Below are 24,619 nucleotides of genomic sequence, written 5' to 3'. Positions count from 1 at the left end.
AGGAGTCTGGTAAGGAAGCCTCCATGGCCTTTACCTTTGATTCCTCATCTGTTATCTCAGAAGGACGGTCATCTGCTCAATGTCAAGCTTCAATCTCTTCATCTAACAGCCTGGCATATTCTGTGTTGAAACACAGCAGGTCTCAACTTCCTCAACAAGTTTTAAATGTGATTATGGAAGCTAGAAGACCTAGTACAAGGAAAGTGTACGAGAAAAATGGAAGAGATTTTTATTTTGGAGTACAGCAAAGAATTTGGAGATTTCTGAGCCTAATTTGAGTGTGGCTCTTCAATATCTTACTGAGTTATTGGACAAAGGTTTGTCCTTCTCTTCCATTAAGATTCATGCTGCAGCAATTTCAGCTCACTATGATTGTGACCCACCATTGTTTTCGCATCCTTTGTTCAAGCAATTTCTTAGAGGGGCAAAGAATATAAGACCCCCAATAGAGCTCCTACTCCTGCTTGGGATCTCAATTTTGTGTTGGAAAAACTTACTCTACAACCTTTTGAGCCTGCGGCTACTGCTGAATTGAAATACTTGTCATGGAAGACTGCTTTTCTGTTGGCTATTACTTCTGCAAGAAGGGTGTCTGAGTTGCAGGCCCTTATGGCAGTAGAGCCCTTTTTGATTTTCCATATGGATAGGGTATCATTACGTACTAATCCTTCCTTTATGCCTAAGGTGGTTTCTAGTGTGGCTTTAAACCAAACCATTCATTTGCCTACTTTTTATGCAGACCCCCAAAATAAAGGGGAAAAGATTTTGCACACTTTAGATGTACACAGGCAATTGCGTTATTATTTAAGCAGGACTAAGGATTTTAGGCAGTCTCAGCAGTTGTTTGTTTCTTTTGCTTTGAGTTCACAGGGCAAGCCTGTGTCAAAACAAACTATTTCTAGGTGGATTGGGTTTTGCATTGCATTTTGTTATTCCCATCATGGCAAGGAGATTCCAGCTGGGATTAGGCCTCATTCCACTAGGGCTACTGCCACTTCAACAGCATTTCTAAGGGGTGGCAACTAAGGATATTTTGGAGGCAGCTACTTGGAGTTCAGTGCATACTTTCTCTAAGCATTATCACCTTCCTATCTACTCTAAGTCTAGGGCTGGTTTTGCCACAGCTGTTTTGCAAGGCATGTTGTCAGCTCCTACTTCTTTATGATTTGCCAGCCTCCCTTACCTCTGCTTTGGGATTCTACCCAATAGTAAGGACTGCAGCAATGTGGAGCGAAGAACATAGTACAGTTTTGTACCTACCATAAATGTAGATGTTCGAGGATACACATTGCTGCAGTCCAATACCTCCCTCCTTCCCCTCTGTGTTTAGGGGTGGTTGTGTAGGTGAGGTTATCTGCTGATATTTTTGTATATATTTTTGTATATATTGTACATATTTTTGGTGCAGGTATTTTGGGCCTTGTCTTTTTAGGGTCTTCTGACATCTGGGGCAAGAAAAGACTGAGGATATGACGTCGGTCATGCGCATTAGTACCCTGACGTACTGACGTCAGTCTAATGCGCCCTGACCGACGTCAGCCATATACTCTGGTATTCGGGCCGACTGGACAGCGGACTACCCAATAGTAAGGACTGCAGCAATGTGTATCCTCGAACATCTACATTTATGGTAGGTACAAAACTGTACTTTTCTTACTGAGGCTGGTAAGGGAGTCTTTTGCATCCTGGGATTTTCCTCTTTTCTGCAACAGTTTCTTCCTTTTGTTGTAAAGTTTGTTTATGGCAGGGGACCACCAGATTGGCTTCCTTTTTTTGGATGAGAGCATCTTGGTTCTATTTGGGATGGCACGATTCATGCATGAGTGGATGTGCTCGTACAGTGCCTTAGTGTAGGATTCAGCAGTTGAACTTTCAGTTCCCATCTGCACGGGTGTCATGATGTTTGTCACTTCTGACTTGAGTAGCATGAAGTTGGCTTTGGAGAAGTTTTTTATGGAGGTTTCCTTACTGGGGGGGTGGGGTTGGGATGTGAATGTTAAGGGTGATTAGCTTATGGTCAGACCTGACTAATGAGGGGGTGACCATAGGTGTAGAGCATCGATTTCCCATGTTGGTAATGACCAGGTCTAGGATATTGGAGCCCCTGGTAGGACTATGGATTAGTTGATCCAGGGCATTGGAATTTATGAATTCCAAGAGCCGTTGGGCAGAGGTGTTGGTACATGAGTAGTTTTCCCAGTTAATGGCAGGGTAGTTAAAATCACTCAGTATTAGGGTGTTTGGTTCTATCTTAATATTTTCCAGTATGTTTAGAAAGGTGTAGAGAGAATCTTGGGGTATGTTGGGGGATCTGTAGCAATTTGCCACTTGGATGCCATGAGTGACAAGGCTACTGGTTTTAAGAAGTTAACCTCTTGCAGGCCAAGATCTACCCCTCAGGACCCTCATTCATAGTGTGTGTGTGTGTGTGTGTGTGTGTGTGTGTGTGTGTGTGTGTACTTTGCTTGGGTGTGGATCACCTTGATGATTAGTGAGAGTCCTGTGCCCTGTTCATGGCCAGGGCTCTTGCTGGCAGAAGAAACTGAGTGGTTTTGAAAAGTCATCTCCTTTCCACAGTGGGAGAATTGACCCCTTCTGGCTCTACCTGTGCCTCACTTTAAATTAAGAAGGTTAAAGACAAAACCAAATACTCTTAAGGGAAATGAGAAGGAAAAATATATATAGAGAAAAAGACAAGGGGAGAGAGAGAGAAACAAAAAGATAAGTCTAATGACAAGGATAAAGATAGGGTTTGGAAGAGATCCCCAGATCCAGCCTGATTCCAAAAGCTCAGAGACTGTTGGATCTTATACCTGTACAGCTGCTGATTATTATCTCATCTCCTTCTCCTCCTATTAAGTTCTTTCTGGAGCCAACCTGTCCTCAGCTCCATTATTCAGTCTACAGGACACGTCAATGCATTGGTCCACTAGGGCACCTTTGATGGCTTCCTCATTCAGATCCTTTTGGTCATCACAGAGTCTGTCTGAAGCTAGCATCAACGGGAATATTTTAAAAGTTTCTGGAGACATAAATCCAGATGAGGGATCCTCCCTTTGCCCCCCACCAGGCGTGCTGGCTCTGTCCCAGACAGCACTCTACTGCTATCTCCTTCCCTGTTTGTCTTTCAAAACTGGTGTCTGCAAAGCCAAGTGTTTCCCATGGGATGGCCTTGTTAGAGCCAGTAGCTTGGTTGACTGTAACCATTTCTCTTACCTGCTCGACTCCAGCAGCGTCAGATCTTGAGGTGTCTCAGAGCCAAGAGGTCAGGGTCAAGGTCTGGGGTTTGGGATTGATTCAAAGGTTGTCAAAGCTTTTCCTTCCCTTGGGTGCTTCGGCCCTAGACAGCTCAGCCACAGGGTCTTTCTTGGAGCCAAATTGGATCAGGTCCCATGAAGTTCCCTTGGTGGGATCTTCAGATCCTAAAGACTCCTGCTTTTCTTCAGTTTCAGCTTCCACATTTCAATCCTCTGTCAGAGGGCACACTCCAGGTCGGGGGGGGGGGGGTCTGTCACACTGACTCATCACTGTTCCGATTCTCTCTGGATTCTCCTCATTCCAGTCATCCTGTCAGAGAAGACCATCTTGTCTCTGAGTCTCGAAGATTCTCACCAGGTGAGTTCCCCTTCCATTTCCAAGCTATCCCCACCAGAGCCTTTCACTGGGGAATGAAATATAAAAAGGGGTTTGTAAAAAGAGACATCTGGATTCCCCTTAGGAATCTCTCATGGAATATACTGACTTTGGGGGAAGACTAGGGGTCCCCAAGATCCCCCTTGGAAGACATCTCCTTCAGAGACATCTTTGACTTGATGAAGCAGTGAGAGGGTTGGTCCACAGATGCTTCCTCCCAAGAGGAGTCTGTATTCCTTGAGGATTTGGGGGCTGGCCCATCTACTTTCTCAGTGGTACCTCCTGCTGATGATCTGATTTCACAGTGGGCATGGAAGGAACCTGACATGGTGGAGCAGATCCCATGGAAACCTAACAAGATCTTAGTTACCTCCTAGAAATAGGCCATATTGGACAAGGTTCCCACTGTATATGGTACCATGGTTGCAGCAGCCATGAGAAAGGAGCTATCAGAAGAGAGAACCTCTGTCCATCCCCTAAAATGGAGTGTAGGGCTTTGGACAGGTTTTAAAAGCAGACTTGCACTTCTGTGATGTTTGCTGTAAGTGTGCTGAATTACTTAGAGAGCCTTTACAAAGCACCTTTCAAAATCTCTTTTGGATAACTTGCCTGCCGATGTAGGGAAGACTGTAGAGTTGCCAGGTAACCACCCTCCAATCAATATCTACTGTGTCCATATGCCTGCTTTCCAATGTAGCTGATGGCACATCAAGAGCTGCAAGCACTGGCATTGCTGTTCACCGGCATGCCTGGATGTGTCTCTGCAACTTTGCAGAGAGCTTCAAAACATACATTGTCAATTCCCCCTTTGATGGTTCCCCTCTCTTTGGACCCAAGGTTAAAGCAGTGCTCACCAGACGTGAACAGTAGGGCAAAGGACTGACTGTCATGGACATCCAGTTTTTCCACCCCGCAAGGGACCTTTTCTTAAAACCAAAAGGGTAGAAAGAAGTTATGGTTTTGTAAATCTTAGAGTTTTGTTCAGGACTCTTCTAGTGACAGACTTCCTCCAGGGCAGAGGGGGAAAGAATTTCACTGGACTTTGCCCATGTGGTATAGGCAGCCCACAAAATCAATGGTTTTGAGGTTCCTTTACTGAAAAACCCTTCCAGGACTCCTGAACATTTGCCCAAGTGTTGCATTATGGAGACTGTTGGGGAGGGGACACTTGTCTGTGCACTCTCCAGCCTGGCTAGCCGTCACACAAAACACTTGGTAGCAGAAGATTATTACCAGAAGCTGTGATATTCCCTTGCTTCCCATCCTCCAAATCAAAAGAAACTTCCTGACATTCCACCCAGTTAGAGGAAGGTGGCAGCAGCAGAGATCTCAAAGCTGTTTGAAAAACAAATTGTCTACAAGGTCCCACCAAACAGATAAAGATCTGGAGTCTACCCTTTCTTTGTGGTCCTGAAGAAGACCAGGGACCCCAGGCCCATTCTGGACCTCAGTTATCTCTTATCAGTTTGTAAAACATGAAATTCTGGATGGTCATGGTTCTGTCCATTCTGCCTCTCTTGTGGAAGGGACTGGATGTGTTCAGTAGAACTTCAGGATGCCTACTATCACATAAAGATGGTAAGGCAGTCCAGAAGCTTCCTTTACTTTTGGCTTGGGGCCATTCACTTCCAGTTTGGAGCACTGCCCTTTGGTCTCACCATAGCCCCCAGGGTATTCACCAAGGGCATGACAGTGGTGCAAATGCATCTGAGACTGCAAGGGCGATGGGTGTTCCCTTATTTAGATGACTGCTCTTCACCACATCCAACAGGGATCTACTTATTCAGACCTAGGACTTCTTGTTCCACCTTTGTCACCGACTGTTAATCTAAAGAAAACCAGCTGACACTTGTCCAAATAACAGAGTTCGTAGGGTGCCACCTGGACATGGCTTCTCAAATTGTCAGACATCTGGATTCAAGAGTGTTCTCCCTACATTGGCAAGCTTCCAAGGCCCTTTCTCTTTCAAAACTGTCAGCAAGACTTTTCCTTCAATTTTTGGGATTGATGGCTTCCTGGATCGCACCAAACCAGACTTTACATGAGGGTGCTATAGTGGACTCTCTCTGTCCAGTAGTCCATGTGCATCAACCCATGACAATTACCAGGTTGTCTAACACTGAGATGCAGGCATTATGTCTGTTGGTTGTTAGCTTGCCCACTAGTAGCTTTTGGTTGACCATTCATCTTGCTACCCACCAACACCACAGTGACCACAAGCGTTTCATTTCTGGATTGGGACTGCATTTTGAAGGGAAGAATATCCAGGGTGCACATGGCTGATTTCAGAGGCCAAACTTCGCATCAGTGTCTTGGAGATGAAGGCTGTATTCCTAGTATTACAGGTCTTTCAGGATTTCTTCTCCAAGGGCGCGACATCCATCCAGATGGACAGTATGCTGTGGTCTGGTACATTAACAGGCAAGGAAAACCCACTCATATTCACTGTGTTCAGGCACCATGAGAGTTTGGCAGTGAACAGTGTCTTCCCAATGCACATCCCAGGGAGTTCCAGTGTTTTAGTGGGTAGACTGAGCAGATCCATCCTCCTGCCTCATGAGTGGTTTCTCAGTCGCACATTGGCACCCATAATCAATGGTGACTGAGACCAGCCTTGCTGTGATTTGCTCACATCCCCATTCAACACCAAGTACAGCAGCTACTTTTTCTTGATTCCCTAGGAGGGTCATTCACTGATGGGCACTCTGTGTCATATTTGGCCCCCAGGTCTCCTGTTTGTATTTCTGCCTTTGCCTGTCATAACAAAATTTCTTCAGAAAGCAGTTTTGATACAAGGCAACAGTAATTCTCATTGCACCTTTTTCATTTTGTCAGGTATTGGATTCCCTTCCTTTGGATTTAAATAACACTCTTCTCGGGTGCTTTGTCCTCTTCAAGATCTCCAATCTCATACATCCAGTTGGCCTGACAGGAACATTGAGGCCCCGAGATTAACTGCTTGATTTCTTCAGTTCCAGTAATGGCCAGGGATGCCAGGCTTTCTGCTTTAGTGTTCCCTATCTTATCATTTTCACAGAAAACAACCACCAGGAAGGCAGAAGAAAATGGAAAATTGGAAGAAGATCGATTTTGGGAAGCCTTCATATTTTATGCTGGTTTGCCTACAATTAACTGTGAAGACTCAACATTTAGAACTTTTTTTTGGAGGTACTCACATTATTTCAAGTCAAAGGCATTCCATTTGTAGTCTTGGAAATGTCTTTGAACCAATCCTTTCACCTTCCTGCATTTTGTTCTAAACCTCAAAATAAAGGTGAAAGGATTTTACACTTGATGTACACAGACTACTAAGATCTATTTGGACAGGACAAGGGAAATTAGAAAATCTGAGCAGTTATTTATTTCCTTTGATAGTAAGAACCAAGGATTTCCATTATTCAAACTATTCTCCGATGGATAATCCCTTGCCATCTCATTTTTCTGCTCCTTTCGTGGTAAGTCTCTCTCAGGAAGCATTGATGTTCATTCTGCAGGAGCTATGGTATCTTCAGCAGTCTTTTTCAAAGGCATAGATTCCAAGTCCATTATAAAGACAGTTTTCCTGATCCTTCATTCCTTCGTTTATAAAACAGTAATAAATCTGTGCTTTTTCCAGAGCTGGAACTACTTGTTAGAACCATTCTCCAAGAGTTGTTGAGTTGCAGATGTTCTTCGTGTTTCACTGTTGCAATCATTACATTTGGGTAATCTGCTGGCAGGTTGCCTTCAGTCGACCTGATTAACAAAGTCTTACCTTCAGTCGGCTTGATTAACAAAGTCTTGGGTCCTGCGTCGGTTGCTGTCCCTTCATCCATGACGTCAGGTCGTCAGGGGTATAAAACATGCAGCCGACGCCATTACAGCAGTCTTTCTTGCCATGCGGTGCCGAAGCAGAAGCAGTTCGCAAGTGCCGGTCGTCCGACTCCTGAAATTTTTGTTTTCGAGTTTCAGAACCGAAGTCTTCAACTTAAAGCTAAGTACCCTGTTGGGGAAACTTTTTCTTGCTCCTTTCCGATGTCAGTAAAAGTTAATAATTGCATTACTTGTGGAAAGCAAATACCTCACAAAGATTTTCATTCTTCCTGTATTCCTTGCCTAGGCCCTGACCAACGACGTACCTTGCTGTCGGTTTTGTGCTTTATTTAATCAGTGCACTATCCGTCGTCGGTACATTTTTGCCTCTAAATATTTCGGTTCTCAGTTTAATTATCCAGAAATGTCGTCAGTTAGCCATCCGACTACCAGGATTCTGAAAAAACACAAAGATAAAGACAGAGACAGGCCGCTGAGGTCCAAAACTGCCGACGACGACGCTTCTCCTAAGCCAGTCACCAGTTCGCCGGTATTCAGTGAGGCACTTTCGCATCCCCTGATACCCGCTACTTCTGATTCGTAGGCCTCTACTGAGACCCATTCGGAGTCTGGTATGCCAAGAGAGGTTTCACCTATGGTACCCGTGGATTTCTCTACCTTGGATGGGTCCGGAGCCACTGTGCAGGCACCGGCTTCTGAGGGTGTATTCAGGCCTAAAGACTTGCATAGTAAATCGACCCCACCTTCATTACTAAGGCCTAAATCTCGATCTATGTCTAAAAAACTGACGCCCAGGCCACATGTACAGGCCCCTATACCTAAAAAACAAATGATCAAAATGGCTGAAGATCTATTTACTCTAATCAGGGGTAGTCAACCCCCCCCCCCAAGAGGCCTAGGGCTGAGCTTGATTATGAATCTTCTGATCAGGTTTCTGTTTCTTCTGATTCTTCTAATGACCTGGATTTGTCCATACCTACTTATGAGGATTCTGATACAGAGGATTCCATTCCCTCTGCTTCCCCTCCTGAGGATTTTTCTTTTGGGGAAATTTTACATACCTTAAGGGAGCATTTCCACTGGGAAAGTCAGAAATTTTCTGATTCAAAAAAGAGGCTTAGGGATTTCCTTCTTCTACCTCAGCATAGGCCCTTGGCTATACCTCCTGTACTAGACATTGTTGATGATGTTTTTGGAATCCAGTATAGCCCCTGATTCCTTGCCTCCGGCTCCTAGTAAACCTGACAAATACTACATGGTTCCCGAGTCCCACAAGTTCCTTTTCAAAAATCCTATTGCAGATCCAGAAACCATTTCTCAGGGGCCCAAGGGCATTAAGGCTTCTACTGCTAAAAATCCTACCCCTTCTGATAGATGATGGGCGCTGGATAGATGGGGTAAGAAGGTTTATACTTCTGCAACCTTGGCAATCAGGGCTTTAAACTGCCAATTTCATATGTTAAACTATCAACAGCATATTATTGGACTGCTTAAACAGAAAATGATGTTTCCTGACTGTGTGGAAAATAAAGATTTACAGGATTTATTGCATTCTGCTGAACAAGTTGGAAAACATACTTTGCAATGTGGTTTTGATTCTTTAGAGGCCTCCTGCAGGGCTGCTGTTACTGGGTCTGTGCTTAGAAGGCATGCTTGGCTTAAGGAGCAATCTTTGCCTGATCGTGTTAAAGCAAAATTGTTCGATGCTCCTTTAAATCAGGACCGTCTGTTTGGCAATAAGGATGAAGAAGTTCTAAAAAAGATGGAAGATAAAGCTAAATCTATGCAAACTGTTAAAGATTTCTTACAAGTGCAACCTCCAAGATTTAGTAGGCACTGGCCTACTAAGAATTGGTCTTTTCCAGCTCCTTCCAGATCCTCTCAAGCCAAACCCAGACACACCAAAAGCACCAGGTTTCAGTCCCAGGGGACTCTCAGAACTAAGCAAGGGGGGGCCTCCATTTCCAAATCTTGAAATAACAAGGCACCCCCCTATGGTAAATAGTCTCAACGACTTCCTTTTAACATTACCAAACACTTACCTTTTAGCCGCCCCCTTGGGGGGAAAGATTGCTCTTCATGCAAAGAACTGGGAACTCATAACCCAGGACAAATGGGTTTTAAATATAGTGTCCCAGGGATACAGATTTCATTTCCACACGTCAACACCAAACAGGTGGCCAGACCTGCCCCCAAATCAGTGGGCAGAGGCTCAAAAATAAGTACTTTCCCTCTTAAATATGGGGGCTATTCAGCCAGTTCCAGAAGAGGAAAAGGGACAAGGTTTCTATTCTGGTACCCAGAAAAGACAAGTCATGGCGTCCAATTCTGGACCTGTCTACTTTAAACACCTTTCTGGACATTCCAAAATTCAAAATGCTGACTCTTCACCAGTTACTTCCTATGCTAGGCAAAGATGCCTGGTTGGCAATTCTAGATTTGAAAGAAGCATACCTGCACATCCCATTCAAGGAATCTTGCAGAAGATACCTATGCTTCAATGCAGGCTACTTACATTATCAGTTCTCTGCACTGTCCTTTGGCTTATCTACTGTGTCCAGGGTATTCACAAAGTGCCTGGCTCCAGTTATTGCATTTCACAGGCAAAGAAATATTCAAATATATCCATACCTGGACGATTGTATAATTCAGGCAGAAAACCAGAGCATACTTTTAAATCATCTGGCATTTGTAAAAAGGGTTATAACTTGTCCTGGATACACCATAAACAAAATGAAATCACAACTGGTGGCCTCTGAACAGATTACATTCCTGGGTGCAAGCTTGAATACAGCTGCCCAGATGGCTTTCCTCACGCCAGAGAAGCAAATTCATTTGGTAACTTACTTCATACAAGTGGCCACAAAAACCCTGCTGTATCTGCAAGACAAATACTGCAAGCCTTGGGGTTCATGGCTTCCTGCATTCTTCTAATTCCATATGCAAGACTGCATATGAGGAAACTACAGTGGTACTTAAGTCTATGGAGTCAGCATTGTCACAGCCTGGAAACAGTGATTCCTATCATACCTTGCCTACGCCTGGAATTCCTATGGTGGGCAGAGGCCTGCCACCAGAACAAGGGACTGCCATTCACACTACTCCCTGCCGCCCAAACCCTAACTACAGATGCATCAGACTATGCATGGGGGGCTCACCTGTCAGGGAAGTGCATTCAGGGCAAATGGAACCCAAATCAAATGCACCTACATATCAATAAAAAATAAATGTTAGCTGTACAGAATGCTCTGACAGCCTTCAAGGACTACATTCTTCCAGGACAACTAATGGTAAAGACGGAAAACACCACAGTTATGTGGTACATAAACAAGCAGGGGGGTACACATTCTTACCCCCTCTGCAGACTAGCTATGGCATTGTGGAACACAGTCTTGAGCTACCAAGTGCACCTACAAGCTCAATTCCTGCCAGGAAAATTGATTACACTGGCAGACGGACTAAGCAGAAATCTCATGGGCCCACACGAGTGGAAACTGAAACCATGGATTTTCAACATGTTGACAAGTAAATGGGGGAGCCCAGACATAGATCTATTTGCCTTCCCCCAGAACTACCAGTTGGACAAGTTTTGCACAAGGACTCCCCACAAAGAAGCCTGGAAAGTGGATGCTCTGTCCTTCAGCTGGAAAATGCCTATCAGTCTACACCTTTCCCCCTCTGCCTCTGCTCTCCAAAGTTCTGCAAAAGTCAAACAGGACAAACCAAGAATGATTTCGATTGCTCCAGACTGTCCACACTTACACTGGTACCCACTCCTGCACAGTGTGTCACAAATATCTCCATGGCACCTGCCTCAGACCCCTTCCTTTCTGTCTAAGCAGGAGAACCAAATTCTGCACCCACAGCTTCCAGCATTGAACCTTGCAGCCTGGCTAATCACTTAAATTCACCCTTATCATCCCTCAGCAAACCTGTGTTGGATGTCATCTTGGAGACAAGAAGGCCTAGTACTAGAAAATCTTATGCTGAAAAATGGAAAAGATTCTGTGCCTGGAACCAATCTTTAGGGATGAGTACAGCAGCATCCAATTTACCTCAGATTTTGCAATACTTAACTGAGATGCTTCACAAGGGCCTGTCTTTTTCCTCTATTAAAATCCACGCTTCAGCTATTTCAGCTCACTATAACACAGGACCACCCCTCTTCTCTCATCCCCTGCTCAAACAGCATCTCAGAGGGGCAAAGAACTTGAGACCACCCCAGGAGAGCTCCTACCCCTGCCTGGGACCTTAACTTTGTTTTGGAGAAGCTCACTCTACCTCCTTTCGAGCCAGCTGCTACTGCAGACTTAAAATTTCTTTCTTGGAAAACAGTCTTCCTTTTAGCAATCACTTTAGCTAGAAGGATATCTGAATTACAGGCCCTTATGGCAGTGGAACCTTTCATCATCTTTCACTTTGGACAGGGTATCTCTGAGGACCAGTCCATCCTTCATGCCCAAGGTGGTTTCCAGTGTGGCTCTTAATCAGTCCATTCATTTGCCAACCTTCTTTCCCAATCCACAGAACAAAGGAGAATGGATTCTGCATTCCTTGGATGTGCACCGACAACTTAGATTCTACTTGGACAGGACTAAATCTCGAAGCAAATCTGACCAATTGCTGGTAGCATTTGCTGCAGGGGCAGAGGGAAAGGCTATTTCAAAGCAAACCATTTCTAAATGGATAAGCCATTGCATTAATTTCTGCTGTAAGCACCATGGAAAACCTATCCCCCGGGGGATCAGATCTCACTCCACCAGGGCTGCATCTACTTCTGCAGCCTTTCTCAGAGGTGTTCCTAACAGGGATATTCTAGAAGCTGCTTCGTGAAGTTCTGTACATACTTTCACCAAGCATGATCATTTACCAATTTTCTCTAAATCCAGAGCTGGTTTTGCCACTGCTGTCTTGCAGGGCCTTATAGCTGGCCCTAATGCTGTATAAACACCTCCTCCCAACCATAGCTTTGGGAATCTACTCAAATGTAATGACTGTAACAGTGAAACATGAAGAACATAGTACAGTTGTGTACACTTACCATAAATGTAGATGTTAGAGTGTATTCACTGTTGCAGTCCTGGTTACCCTCCCTCCAGCCCCCTACTTTTCTCTGACTATATCTCTACTTTCTTTTACTGTGCTTAACAGCCTTTTTGGTTATTTGCTTTTGGTTGGAGGTATATTTTTGTGTTTTTTAATTTTATTGGCTCCCCATTAGGGGGCACCTGACATCTGGGGCAAGAAAAACTGATGTAATGGTGTTGGATGCATGTTTTATACCCCTGACGTCATGGAAGAAGGGACAGCAACTGACAAAGGACTCAAGACTTTGTTAATCAGGCCGACTGAGGGCAGCCTTCCAGCAGATTACCCAAATGTAATGACTGCAACAGTGAATACACTCGAACATCTACATTTATGGTAAGTGTACACAACTGTACTTTCTGTTCCTCTTATTTTCACCCACTGTGTATAAAAAGCATTGATAATCATCCCATTTGTCATCATTACTGCAATAATGATCTGATGATGAACATATTACAGTTATGTAAGAACTTAACATAACAGGAGATGTTAAAAATAGATCACGTTTGCAGTATGAGCACCCTCCCTCCATCCCCAATTTCTTATTTCTGTCTTTTGGCTTATGTGGAACCCCTGCTGGCATTCTCCCTCTTTTCCTAATCTTATCTGAGTCTTTACTCAAGCAAAAAAGCTGTGAGTCTTTTGGCACTGTATAATCCTTATATGCCAGCATGCAGCCCTTTTGCCTAGTTCTGAGGTTGGAGGATATAGAATGTGTATGTGGAAGGAGCACCTAAGCTTTGGCATGCTGGCCTGATGTATGTTATCCTTGTCAGGATGCATCCCAGTTATCAACATGACTGCAGCAGTGAACTATTCAAGCATCTACTGTTAGAGTACGCTCTTGCACATCTGCAAGTTTTGCCATCACTGAACATTTTAAACTAGCAGTAAGTTGTTTTTTCCTGCCTCATGTCGTTCCTCTTTAGATCCGTATCTCTCACTGTCCCCAGTGTCACGTGTGAATCACATGCCACTTTTGCTGAATACAGGTCCAGCTTTATTTTGTTGCTCATTTCATTGCTCCTTCTTATCAGTCTGCATTTTGGAAACTCGTGTTTCTTGCTGTCAGACTAATTTTTCTTTGCCTCTGTGACCTCCAGAACTCTGCTCAGCACTTCAGATGCTGCTTTATTAGTGTCCTGTGTAAATGAAAGATGACCTCAGAATCTCTGGAATCCTTTCCTCTCAGTGTGCACTCCAGAATCTTATTAGCCTTCACTGTTGCCATGGGTGGATTATTGCCTGAAATCCTTTTCTGTCCTGTTTTATTTTTTGTATTAGTTAAACTGGTATGCCAACTGGGCACAAGTGGCTCATTTTTAGGTGTGACTCGGGAGCACTGACTGGTTAAGCAACTTAAAAATCATACAGTAGGCAAATGGAGTTCCTGATTAAGGTCATCTTTATAAGCTACACTGAGCTGCATCTCTTTAACATTAAATTTCAGCTGCTGCTGCCTTCATAATAGGTCTGCCTGAAGACCATCCTTCCCTGTCTGTGAATAATATGCAGGTGAGTGTCATCTGGCATGCTTGCAGATCTTGCTGTGCAAACACAGTAACAGGTATAGATAAGTAAGACATTGCTGAAGTGTAAATAAACCACACCCAAAGGATGTAGAAGAGCTAACAGTACATGAAGTTTTGGCATGGAAAACTGGAGAAACAGCAACAGCACAGTGCTCTAAGTTGCACCATCTGTCTGGATTCAGTAAATGTCAGGGACTCGGACAGTCCTGAGACATTGCCTGACCACCCTACTTTTGAGTAGATAAAACTTCCTGGTGAACTACCACAGCTAAAAACTTAGTTTATTTTAAAAATAAGAGACAAAACATAAAAGACATCCAATGAAAGAGAGCTCTAAACTATTAGTGCTTTCAGCTATTCAGCCTTCTTCCGATCATATTCTCCATAGCTCTCCAACTAAAGTTAAATAACAAGTCATGTCCACATGCTGCAGGCAACACCTACTCATTAACCAATTTAAAACCATAGCAGCTAAAATTTTGGGGATGACAAGCCTCCTTTACTCAGCCTATAGTAGGATATCTGTTCTTCAGTATTGGTTTGAGCAGGACTATTGTATTTAGGCCTGGGGGGCAATCGGCCCTTAAGTTCACTGTCGAACTCACTTCACACATTTCAGTGCTGTTGTTTACATCTCGGCCCCTTGAGTCTGCAGCAATACATTCTAAAGCTTTAAACATAAAGCTGTGATCAGGGTAAGATACAACGTGGCCAGCCAGCACATTCTTTAAATCCTTGTGCTTAATATCCCTCAAATGTCACATAACTCTGTCCTTCCAACGCTGGTCCATTTTTCCAATATAGAACACTGAGCATTTTCGACAAGTTGCCAGGTAGACCAAATGCTGGGTATTGCAAGTTGCACTAGCTTTCAACAGGTGACTGATTCCAGATACAGGATGCACAAAATGATTGCTGTTGTCTATATAGGGACAGGCTTTGCACTTCCCACATTTGACCGTTCCTTTCTTCTGGTATACATTTTTCTGTTCAAAGCCATCCTTACCACACAGCAGTCTTTTATTATTCTTTCTATTCTTAAAAGCGAACCTTGGTTGTTGTCCTACAATATTTTTCACTTTTGCATCTTCTGTCAACACCGGCCAAAACCTTCTGACTACATCACAGATCTTTTGGCTATCTGTACTACATGTGAGAATACATTTTAGACCTTGGGTCCTTTCTTTGGAGGCAGTGGCCTCATCTCTGGGGATAGTTTTTCCATTAAAATAGGGATGACCTTTATTGGACCTTGGGTCCTGTTGTGTACATCTGATAGTAAGATGTCTGTTGTGGTAACCTCTATTCCTCAAATATTTATAGAGGGTAACATGCTCTTTTCAAAGTCAGCATCAGGACCCAAGTAAAACAATGCTGTACTCCAGTGCAGATTCCTCCATATCTTCTTATCTTAGGTAAACATTTTTTATTCTTTCTCCTAGCACAGCCATCTCCTTGTCTATCTTTTGTCCATTTCAGCTTCCTCGTCACACAAGTCTTCTTCATTCCGCACTCCTCTCATATTTTCTTTTCTTCCTTTTCTGAGTATGGGGGTTGCTTGCAGCTGATGGCGCACCTCTTTTTTTTCACCTGTTACCCTGTTTTCCCAGCTACCAAAACGTGGCAGTTTTCTCCCTGTACTGTTTTATCCCTACTGCTGTTCATTTTCTCCACATTAATATTACTGGACTTCATTTCTGTAGTCCCCCTGCTCCTCCATTTACTGTTTTATCTGCAACACTTTTATGCCATCCTCCACTGGCCAGACTCATTCTTCTCCATCTATGCTGGGTATCTTTCTTTTTTTGACAGGTGGTTTTGCTAGAGATGTTAGCATAGGCACCTCCCTTGTGCCTTCCCCACCTATTTTGATCAATTCCCTTTATGAGAAAATGGGTGTGGTGGAGCACTTTTGACCTCAGCACCACCATGTCTTTGTCATAAAGCTTTATAGCTTGTTTGATGGGGGGAAGTGCATACTTTCTCCTCTTCTTGACCACACACAGAAATTTGATCAATGTACTGTAGTCAGACTATCACACCTGATTGTCTAAGTTATCAGGCCACCTCCATGCAATCTTGTGTGACTACTATTGTAGGGTGAAGTCCTCTACCACCATAACTGTTCTTCCAGCAGTTGCTTTGCCCATGATTGAGTGAATATCCTGTAATATCCATTGTAAATTTTCACCTCCGCAGCCTGTCAACATAAATTAGGGACATCAATAATATTTTGTTTAACATGACTCGTGTTTGGTTTTAGTTTTGTTTTGTTTTGTTTATTTCCGAGTCTGCATAGGGAATCAGGTATGTCATCTAGTCCCCCTGGAGCTTAGTTTTTAATTTGTTTGTAATAGCAGTTCTCATATCTGTAGTTGGATACGGGAGGATTCCATTTGTCTGTAAAGGACTCTGACATGGATTTATTCTGAAATTTGTACAGAATTGTTACATCCTGTGGCAGAGTCCAGAAGCTTCTTTCAATTTAAATGGTGTCTCTCAGCAAAATAATCCAGATGGGGCAACACAACTTTCTTTCACCCTTGTAAAGCTCCACAGCTTTATTGACATTTTTTTCCTTGCCTAACAACATGGCCCATCACAGGAAGTACACACACAGGCTTGGCAGCCATCACAGTTATGAGCTGTACTGTACCCCCCCCCCCCATCTTCCCTATTTTGATGTTTATGAATACCACTTAGTATTTTTCCAACTGTTAGATGGCTCCTTCAAGTAAGATATAACAGTTATGTTTGTACTTATCATATACTGTGATTTTTGAGAAGGTCGTCTGCACAACATGCTTGTTTACTGCCTTCCTGCCATCCTCCAGAAGTATTCCAAGTTTGTAATTTTGTATCCTTTTTGTAATTGCCTTTTTCTGTTCATGTGTTGCTTACCTAAGTTCGTCTGCACAAAATGCTTGTTTACTGCCTTCCTGCCATCCTCCAGAAGTATTCCAAGTTTGTAATTTTGTATCCTTTTTGTAATTGCCTTTTTCTGTTCATGTGTTGCTTACCTAAGTTCCTTGAAGGTTGAAACTTACAGTGCACGTGGTGCTGCTTACATTGTCTTGGTTTGGCACAGGGATAACATTAGATGCTTTGGCAGAGGTATGGGAGCTTAAAATGTAACCACTTACATTGACAACCTTCTCAGGAAGGACCCCTAGTTCTTACCCTTTGCAGGGAGTCCTTTCAAAGGTCAGTTGATATGCTGAGTGTTCACCAGTCTGTTGCATTCATAATTAAGTTGTATTTTTGTATTTGCTCATTTTAAGTAGATCATTGTTAAGGATAAATGGGGGTAGAAGAGTGATATTTTTTCTTGCATACCTTCAGTCAGACACTAAAGTTGCTGAAGTTTTATGTTTCGCTTTCTGAGAAAATTACAGAGCTTTTCTGTAGCCATGTTTTTTTCTGAATTGTTCATGTTATTCTTGAGTACCTCTGATTTTGTTTTTCTCTTACATATTTATTGTTCATTAGTTGAAGTGGTGGGTGTTTTGAAATTGTATTATTTTCAATTTTTATGTCCCTGCAGGCCAAGGACAGAATCCAGTATTACCAGACAGGTGAACACTACATATTTCCGTATGATCTTGGAAGCAAATGGGCTAATTTTAAACAAGTATTTACTTGGAGTGGGGTTCCTGAAGGCAATGGAACAGACTGGTTGGTGAAGGAGGGATGTCATCCATATGCCTTAACTGTAAGTAGTATTTATAAATTCAGATTGCATTTTTGTATGTAAAAAATGGAATTCTAAGTTTGGTCAATGAAATTATCTTTGGCGTTTTGATACTGCACTGGCTTTTACTCCTGCATCCATTCCTTACCCCATGCTGTCACTGTTTCCATTCTTAGCAAATCAGATCATCTGTTTCCTTCCACCAGAGTTCACTGTATGGCTGAGGACTGTTGAGTTGAGACTCACTTTAAGTGACTTTTTAATGGGGGATATTGTGCATATTGACTAGCAAACTGTACACATTTGTATGATATGCTGCCTTATGAACTAAAAGCAAAATTATGTTTAACCTTTCATCAGCAAGATATGGGATGGTGAAAACACCACAAAGCCAAATTCAGAGAACCAAGCAGCATCTTGTTGGTAAAAAAAGTGTTAAATCACCAAGTAAATCACATAAAGTGAGGATGCACAAAAAATTCTCTTGAAAAAAAAAATAAGCAAAATAATTAAAGAAACATTTATTAGGCACACTTATCGCTTTCGCCGCTCTAATGCCTTGGGACTTCTTCAGAGTAAAAAAAACTTCCTCTTGAGTTCATTGTATAACTTCTCAATCTAAAACCATGCCCATATCCACAGCTAGTCAATCCCCTAGAAATAAAAAGAAACAGGACCATTTAAAGTCACATTATTACATTGCTAAAAAGTACCCCATATGAAATACACATCTAAATTCATTATAACCTAATATTCATCACAAGGTCCAAGTTAAAGTTAAAATTCTAAAACCATTCTTTCATATTTGTACAAGCACTAAAGTTGTTTACCATATTAATAGTTTATTGTCTACTACTAGTGCCTTCAATTTTAGGCAACAAGTAAAGGGATGTAGACTCATTGAGACCATAAGGACCCATGCCATTGGTCTTAAGTTGTCATTCAAGTTTCATACCTTCCATTGGCCACCCCGAGTTCTGGTCCACTACATCCACGATGAAGAAACCATATTCATGTCCTTCATGGTTTTGGATGCATTTCCAGAGTGCATTACTAGGGTTTTATTTTTTGACATCCCTCAAGTGCTCACAAACCCTTTCTTTCAATGCTCTTTCAGTTTTAGCGATAATGAAATAGGTGCATTTTCTACATGAAGCAATATATACTACCCTCCTGGTGTGACAATTACGTCTATACAGACTTGTGATTTTTCCCAAACCCTTGAACCATAATGGAATCACCTTCCAAAGCTGAGGGACACTGAGGGCATCTACCACATTTTGACATTGTCTTACATATCGTGGTGCTGTTTGAGAGTTTCTTCACTGTTTCTAAGTAATTCTTAATGTTACAATCCCTCGGGTCTAGATTACATTAAAGTTTCAAAACTTCAAATCTGATATGGTCGGCACCATATAATCGAAGTTTTGAAACATTGAAAATGTAATAAAACACAACAATCTACAAAAACAAACCATTTAAATGCTCTAAGCAGAGGGCAAGCCCCCTGCACCCACCACATCCCCCGCTACTTAAACATATTGACTCCAAAATCACGCTACAGTGCAGAAAAGGGAAATCTTCCCTTTCTGCGCTGTACGGAGATCTCTGTTAAAAGATTCAAAGTTTCAAGACTTCGATCATATGGTGTTGACCATATCCGATTCAAAGTTTTGAAACTTCAATCTTCTGATATAGACCCCAGTCCCTCCTATAAATAACTATTGGTTCCATGCCAAATGTTTTCATGTCCATCCCCCCAATAATCAGAACTTTCCAGTTGTTTCTGTTTATATTCCTTATGTAATTTGGTATCTATATTGTATGTAACAATGAATCCTTTGTCAAAATTCTGGTTATTTTTGTGCCTTAAAAAGGCATCATCATTTCCAGAGCCTAAAAGAGGCTTGAGGAATCCATTGGCTCTTTCTGGTAAAACTTCCCCTAAAAATCCCTTCAAGGAAATCATAAGGATGTCCCCTGTTTATATTATGGACCTTAGTTTTTCACTTTCATATGGAAACATTTCCATGTCAGGAATCATCCTGGTTAATCTCACCAGTTGCCATTTAACCTGGACTTTCATTTGGTGAGTGGGGTGACAACTGTCATAATGCAGAAGATAATTAGAATATGCTGATTTTCCTATATAAATTTGAAATAAAGCATTTATTGACACAGTCAACCTTAATTTCAACATCTAGGTCGCAAGTACAATTCATGGACTTGTTAAGGGTGAAACTTAAAAATTTGGCGGAATTATTGATATAGTTAAATTTGCCCAGTCTACAATCACTGTCCATCCAGAAAATAACTGTCATCCAGAAAATGTCTGTATAGGGTCCAACTACTCTCAAAACTGGAATTCAATACATCATCCTTTTCCCAATATGCTAAAACAGTGTTTGCAAAAGTGGGGGAGCAAGCAGCCCCCATTGCTACTCTTCATACTATATAAAATTGTTGTCTAGGAAGATTTCCATAAGGGTTGTTACCATTCCAATAGTAGCATTGCTAAGCATACTATTTTAAGATACTGTGTGAACCATTCCATCCCACAAACATGAGGAATAACCAAAAGCAATTCCTTTATGTCAAGCATAACTAAAATAAGTTCCTCCACTAAACAATCTTTTTGGATTTTCATAAGAAAATCCCAGAAGTCCTTAAGTATACACATTTCATTATTCAGTATGTCCTTTGACTTTGGGTCAATAAACATGGCTAATGCATGAGTTTTTGAGCCTTTAGCATTAACAGTTGGACAAGGGGGATCTGTGATGTCTTTGTGGATTTTTGGTCTTCCGAAAATGGATGGAATCTGAGGAAAATCATTCCTAAAGAAATTATATTCAGTTTTTGTAATATGCTCCTGCATTAATAAATTGTACATAACATTGTCAATCCTGGAGTATGCAGTATTCAGTTGGTTCCTGGATACCTCCTCATATGTTTCAGAAAACAGTATTCTTTCCATTATACAGTTGTAATCTATAATATTCATCACCACTAGCCCCCCCCTGTCAGATTTCATGCATCTCAAGTCCTTACTACCACATATTTCATTTAACAAATTAATTTCATTATTTTTAATATTACTTATTGATACATCTTTATTGTCCTTGAATAAGTTTCTCATGTCATGTTCACATAGCTTCTCAAATAGCAAAATGGTAGGGTGCGGGGGGGGGGGGGTAAATAAACTCAGTCTTTGAAAAATATCATGTCCCCTTCCCTCCTATCAGCATCACCAAACTGAGTATTAAAAGTCATTTTTTCTCATAAACAGTTTAAAGTCAATCAGTGTTTCAACTAAGTTTTCTCATCCAGAAGGTACAGAGGTCATCCCTCTATCAAATAAAGAGGCACGCTCACTTGTAATAAAAAAAAGAAATTAAATTGTATATCTTAAGTCATTTTTTTGGATTTGTTACTATTATTGGTAATCATTTGGGGTAGGTCTTCTTTGCCATCCCCTTCCTCCTCTATTGTGGTGGTAAATTCCATGGCTGATGTCCCTGGTAGGGATATCCCTCCGGACTGGTTCCTTTTCTCCGATTCATCAGTGTTTCCAACCTCCAAAGTGGTGGGGAACCTAAATGGATCTTAGAGGTGATGATGCAGTGCACAGCGCCATCGTCTGGTTGAACATCACCCCCATAAGTGAGGTCCCGATATTCCGGGAGGTGGAGGGTGGGAAGGCTTTTTTATCCTCATAGTCTGCTTTGTCATGTAGCAACTTCTTTTCTTTTCTTTTTTTTCTCCTAATATCATATCTGATGTTGTCTATCTTCATTTCATCCTTGACAGATGAGTTTGGTTCCAATATTGGAACTGACTCGGCTGTTATTACAGCTCGCGCCAGACAAAAACTCTCAAGCTTTACCTATACCCAGAATTTCTTGCTCTCAATTACCTACAGATCTCATTTGCTGGTTTGTGAAACGGTCACATTTAGCTGATACTCTTGAGCATTTTTGGGGTTAGGTAAATAATATTTTTGTATCTATTTCTTTAAAAATTTCTAATACCTTTCTCTTCACTTTTACTGTATCTTTTATATCCCTGTTAATTCTCCTATCCCTTTTACATTTTATCTAAACCCCCAGCATCATCATTGATAGTTCCCCTCTCTATCTTTCCTTGATGCAAAATTTTACACATTTGTGTTCTTTTTGCTGTTATTGCTGATGGTTTTTCCTACCTTTGTAAACAAAAAAAAAATATATAAAAGTATATATAAAAATATTCTTTTCTTTCTGTTTTTCTTCTCTGCTTTTTTCTTGTTGATATGGCTGACAAGGGTAAGGTTCCTTCTGGCTTCAAAAAATGCCAGACGTGTGCCCATAAAATCCCATCTTCTGATCATTCTTGCACTGTGTGTGTACTGTCTTGGACCTCTCCACTTATGAGAGTATTGTAGCATCTGTCATGCCTTCAGCCACTGAGCTCTGGTGGAAAGGCGCTACAAACTCATATTAAAGGACTTCACCTTTCTGCCTTTGGCGAAGCATTATGGTCTGATGATGATGCTAAAACAGATGTTTTATCTCCATCATCATCATCTTCTCATGAAAAACATTAGAAAAGAAGCCCTTCAGTTCTGACTTGTCCATAAGTTCCAAAAACTAAGAAGCTGAAGCCGTTGATTCTGACATTTTGTATGGAAGCACAGCTGTCTGGTATCAATACTCTGATGCTAATGTCTATTCCAGCAGCATTTGTCAGTATGAGCCCTTCGACATCAAAGGTGCCAATACCTGAAACTATTGCTAAGCCTTTACCTAGAACAGCCTACTCACTCTCAATTCACCCTTTTGCTGGTGAGCTACCATACGTTTTCTTGCAGAGACCCAAGTCTCCCTCTACTTTGTCGGTTCGCTCCACCAAAAGTCTCTCAGAACTTGACTTTTAGAGGTTAGTGAATAAAATCTTGTGGGCTAGAGGGCTTTCTGGTCCCCCTTCGGTACCGATTCCCTTGGGGTTTGGTACCGAATAACATTTCACACCATTAACTACTCCTCCTCTAACCTCCTCTGAGGTCTTAGAGTCCTCTGTTCTGAGTCTCCCGGCATCGATTGTATGGGTTCTGGAGTTCTTCCCTTCTTCAGAGCTGGTAGTTACCCTGAGTTCTTCAGTTATTTTGAAAACTGAGACCTCCCAGAGCTGTGGCTGTCTTGCTGGTTCCAGGAGCAGGTTTCAACTCCAGGTTTTTCAGAACCATCCCTGCTCCTTTGGGCATCTGCTTGAGTCAGTTCAGCTCTGGCTTCGGTTTTGAGGATCGGTTCTTCGGAGTGGGAGGTGACCCCACTTCCAATGCAGTCTCTCTCGGTTCCGGGCTCCCTTCCCTCTTCAGAGGGGCCAGACATTGAGGCTATGCAGAGGCTCAGTCGGTGCCTACCACCTCTGAACAGGTTTCCCCCTCTAGCTCGATTATTCCACCTTTCTTTCCACTGGGACAGCAGGTGCTGAAGCCTCAGGTGTCACAGGCACAGGTACTGTCATCTTCTGATACCTCCCAGATTATTCCCCTGAGGTGGTCCCTCAGAAAAAGAAGTGCAAGAGGAAGATCTTGGATTCCCCCCAAGGGTCCGTCACCAAAGATACAGATTTCAGTGAGGGGGAAGGATCCCCACGGTCACCCCCTGAAGATGTCTCATTTGGAGACATCTTGGAAATTTTAAAACAGAAGGGTGGCTGGAAGTCCAAAAACCCTTCCTCTGTGGAATCTGTCTACCTGCAGGCTTTCGGCACCCACCCATCTACATCTTGGGTGACTCCCACTACTGATGAACTCATTAAGTTTATTTCACACTGGGCATGGAAGGCTCCAGATACTATTGGTGCCATCTCCAAAAGGCCAGGTAAAATACTGTCTGCACCCGAAGACAAGCAGTTTTGGGCCAAAGGGTTAGTAGTTGATGCTATGGTCATACCGGCCGCCACTAAAAAGGAACTAACAGCAGTTAGCCACTGTGGAGTCTCTTAAATTCTTCCATGAAGCTGATCGCCCATACAGCCAAAGGGACGTCTAGATCAGGGGTGGAGGCGTAGCCATAAGGAGAGACACCTGGATGCACCTATGTGACTTTGCAGAACTATTCAAGTCTTTTTTCATCACTGCTTCTTTAGATGAAACTTCCTTGTTTGGCTCTAAAGTAAAAGAGACTTTATCCAGGTGTGAGAAGGATGGCAAGACCCTTTCTACTGTCTGCCTATGTTTTTCCACCCCCCAAAAGTCCTTTTCTGGGAACCAGAGGAATGGTGGAAAAATGTGGTTCAAAAACTCCCAAGGGCCTTTCCAAGATACACATGGAGGGAGTTTCCCCAGGGGTAGGGGGGGAACTAAAACAGAAGATGCCGCTGTTGTGGTAGAGGTGGTCAGCAAAGCCTGGGCTTTAGGGATTCCTTCCCTGGCAAGCCCTTTCAGCATTCCTGAAGGGAGGTCCAATTGTCTTCCTCTGGAGGCAGTCCGGGGGATGCTTATCCTTGCACCTCAATGCCTGCTTAAACTTAACAGATTCGTGGGTGTAATGGGTCATATCCAGAGGCTATGCCATTCCCTTTTCTCACCCTACCCCCATTTACTAGAAAATCCCTGATATTCCACCCATCAGAGGGATTCAGCAGTACAAGAAATTCAAAAACTGCTGGACAAAAGAGTCATCCAACAAGTCCTGCCAGATCAAGACAACAAATCTTTAGAGATTGTAAGGTCTGATTGAGTAATATCAGCCATCAACTTATCTATGTTTAATTGACTATGATGTGCTGCAGTTTCCATGAGTTCACAGCCCGTGCTGAAAATAGATCCAAAAGGTCATTATATAAAGCCGAGCTTTCAATGAGGTCAGTGGAAAAC

General features: G+C 42.4%; 1 protein-coding gene across 5 annotated transcripts in view; it reads left to right on the top strand.

Moving 5' to 3' along the window:
• ZDHHC6 (zinc finger DHHC-type palmitoyltransferase 6) overlaps nucleotides 1–24,619 on the top strand; it is a 762,509-nt gene that overhangs the window by 526,707 nt on the left and 211,183 nt on the right. For all 5 annotated transcript variants that reach the window (XM_044055851.1, XM_044055850.1, XM_044055847.1 and 2 more), the window contains one exon: nucleotides 17,611–17,778. In XM_044055851.1, coding sequence (XP_043911786.1) covers nucleotides 17,611–17,778 — 168 coding nt within the window. The remainder of the gene's footprint in view (nucleotides 1–17,610; nucleotides 17,779–24,619) is intronic.

The sequence above is a fragment of the Protopterus annectens genome, chromosome 14.part0 (assembly GCF_019279795.1).
Source record: "Protopterus annectens isolate FY-2018-M chromosome 14.part0, PAN1.0, whole genome shotgun sequence".
NCBI lineage: Eukaryota > Metazoa > Chordata > Ceratodontiformes > Protopteridae > Protopterus > Protopterus annectens.
Note: the sequence above shows the minus strand (reverse complement) of the source record. Positions and strands in the feature narration are given on the sequence as shown.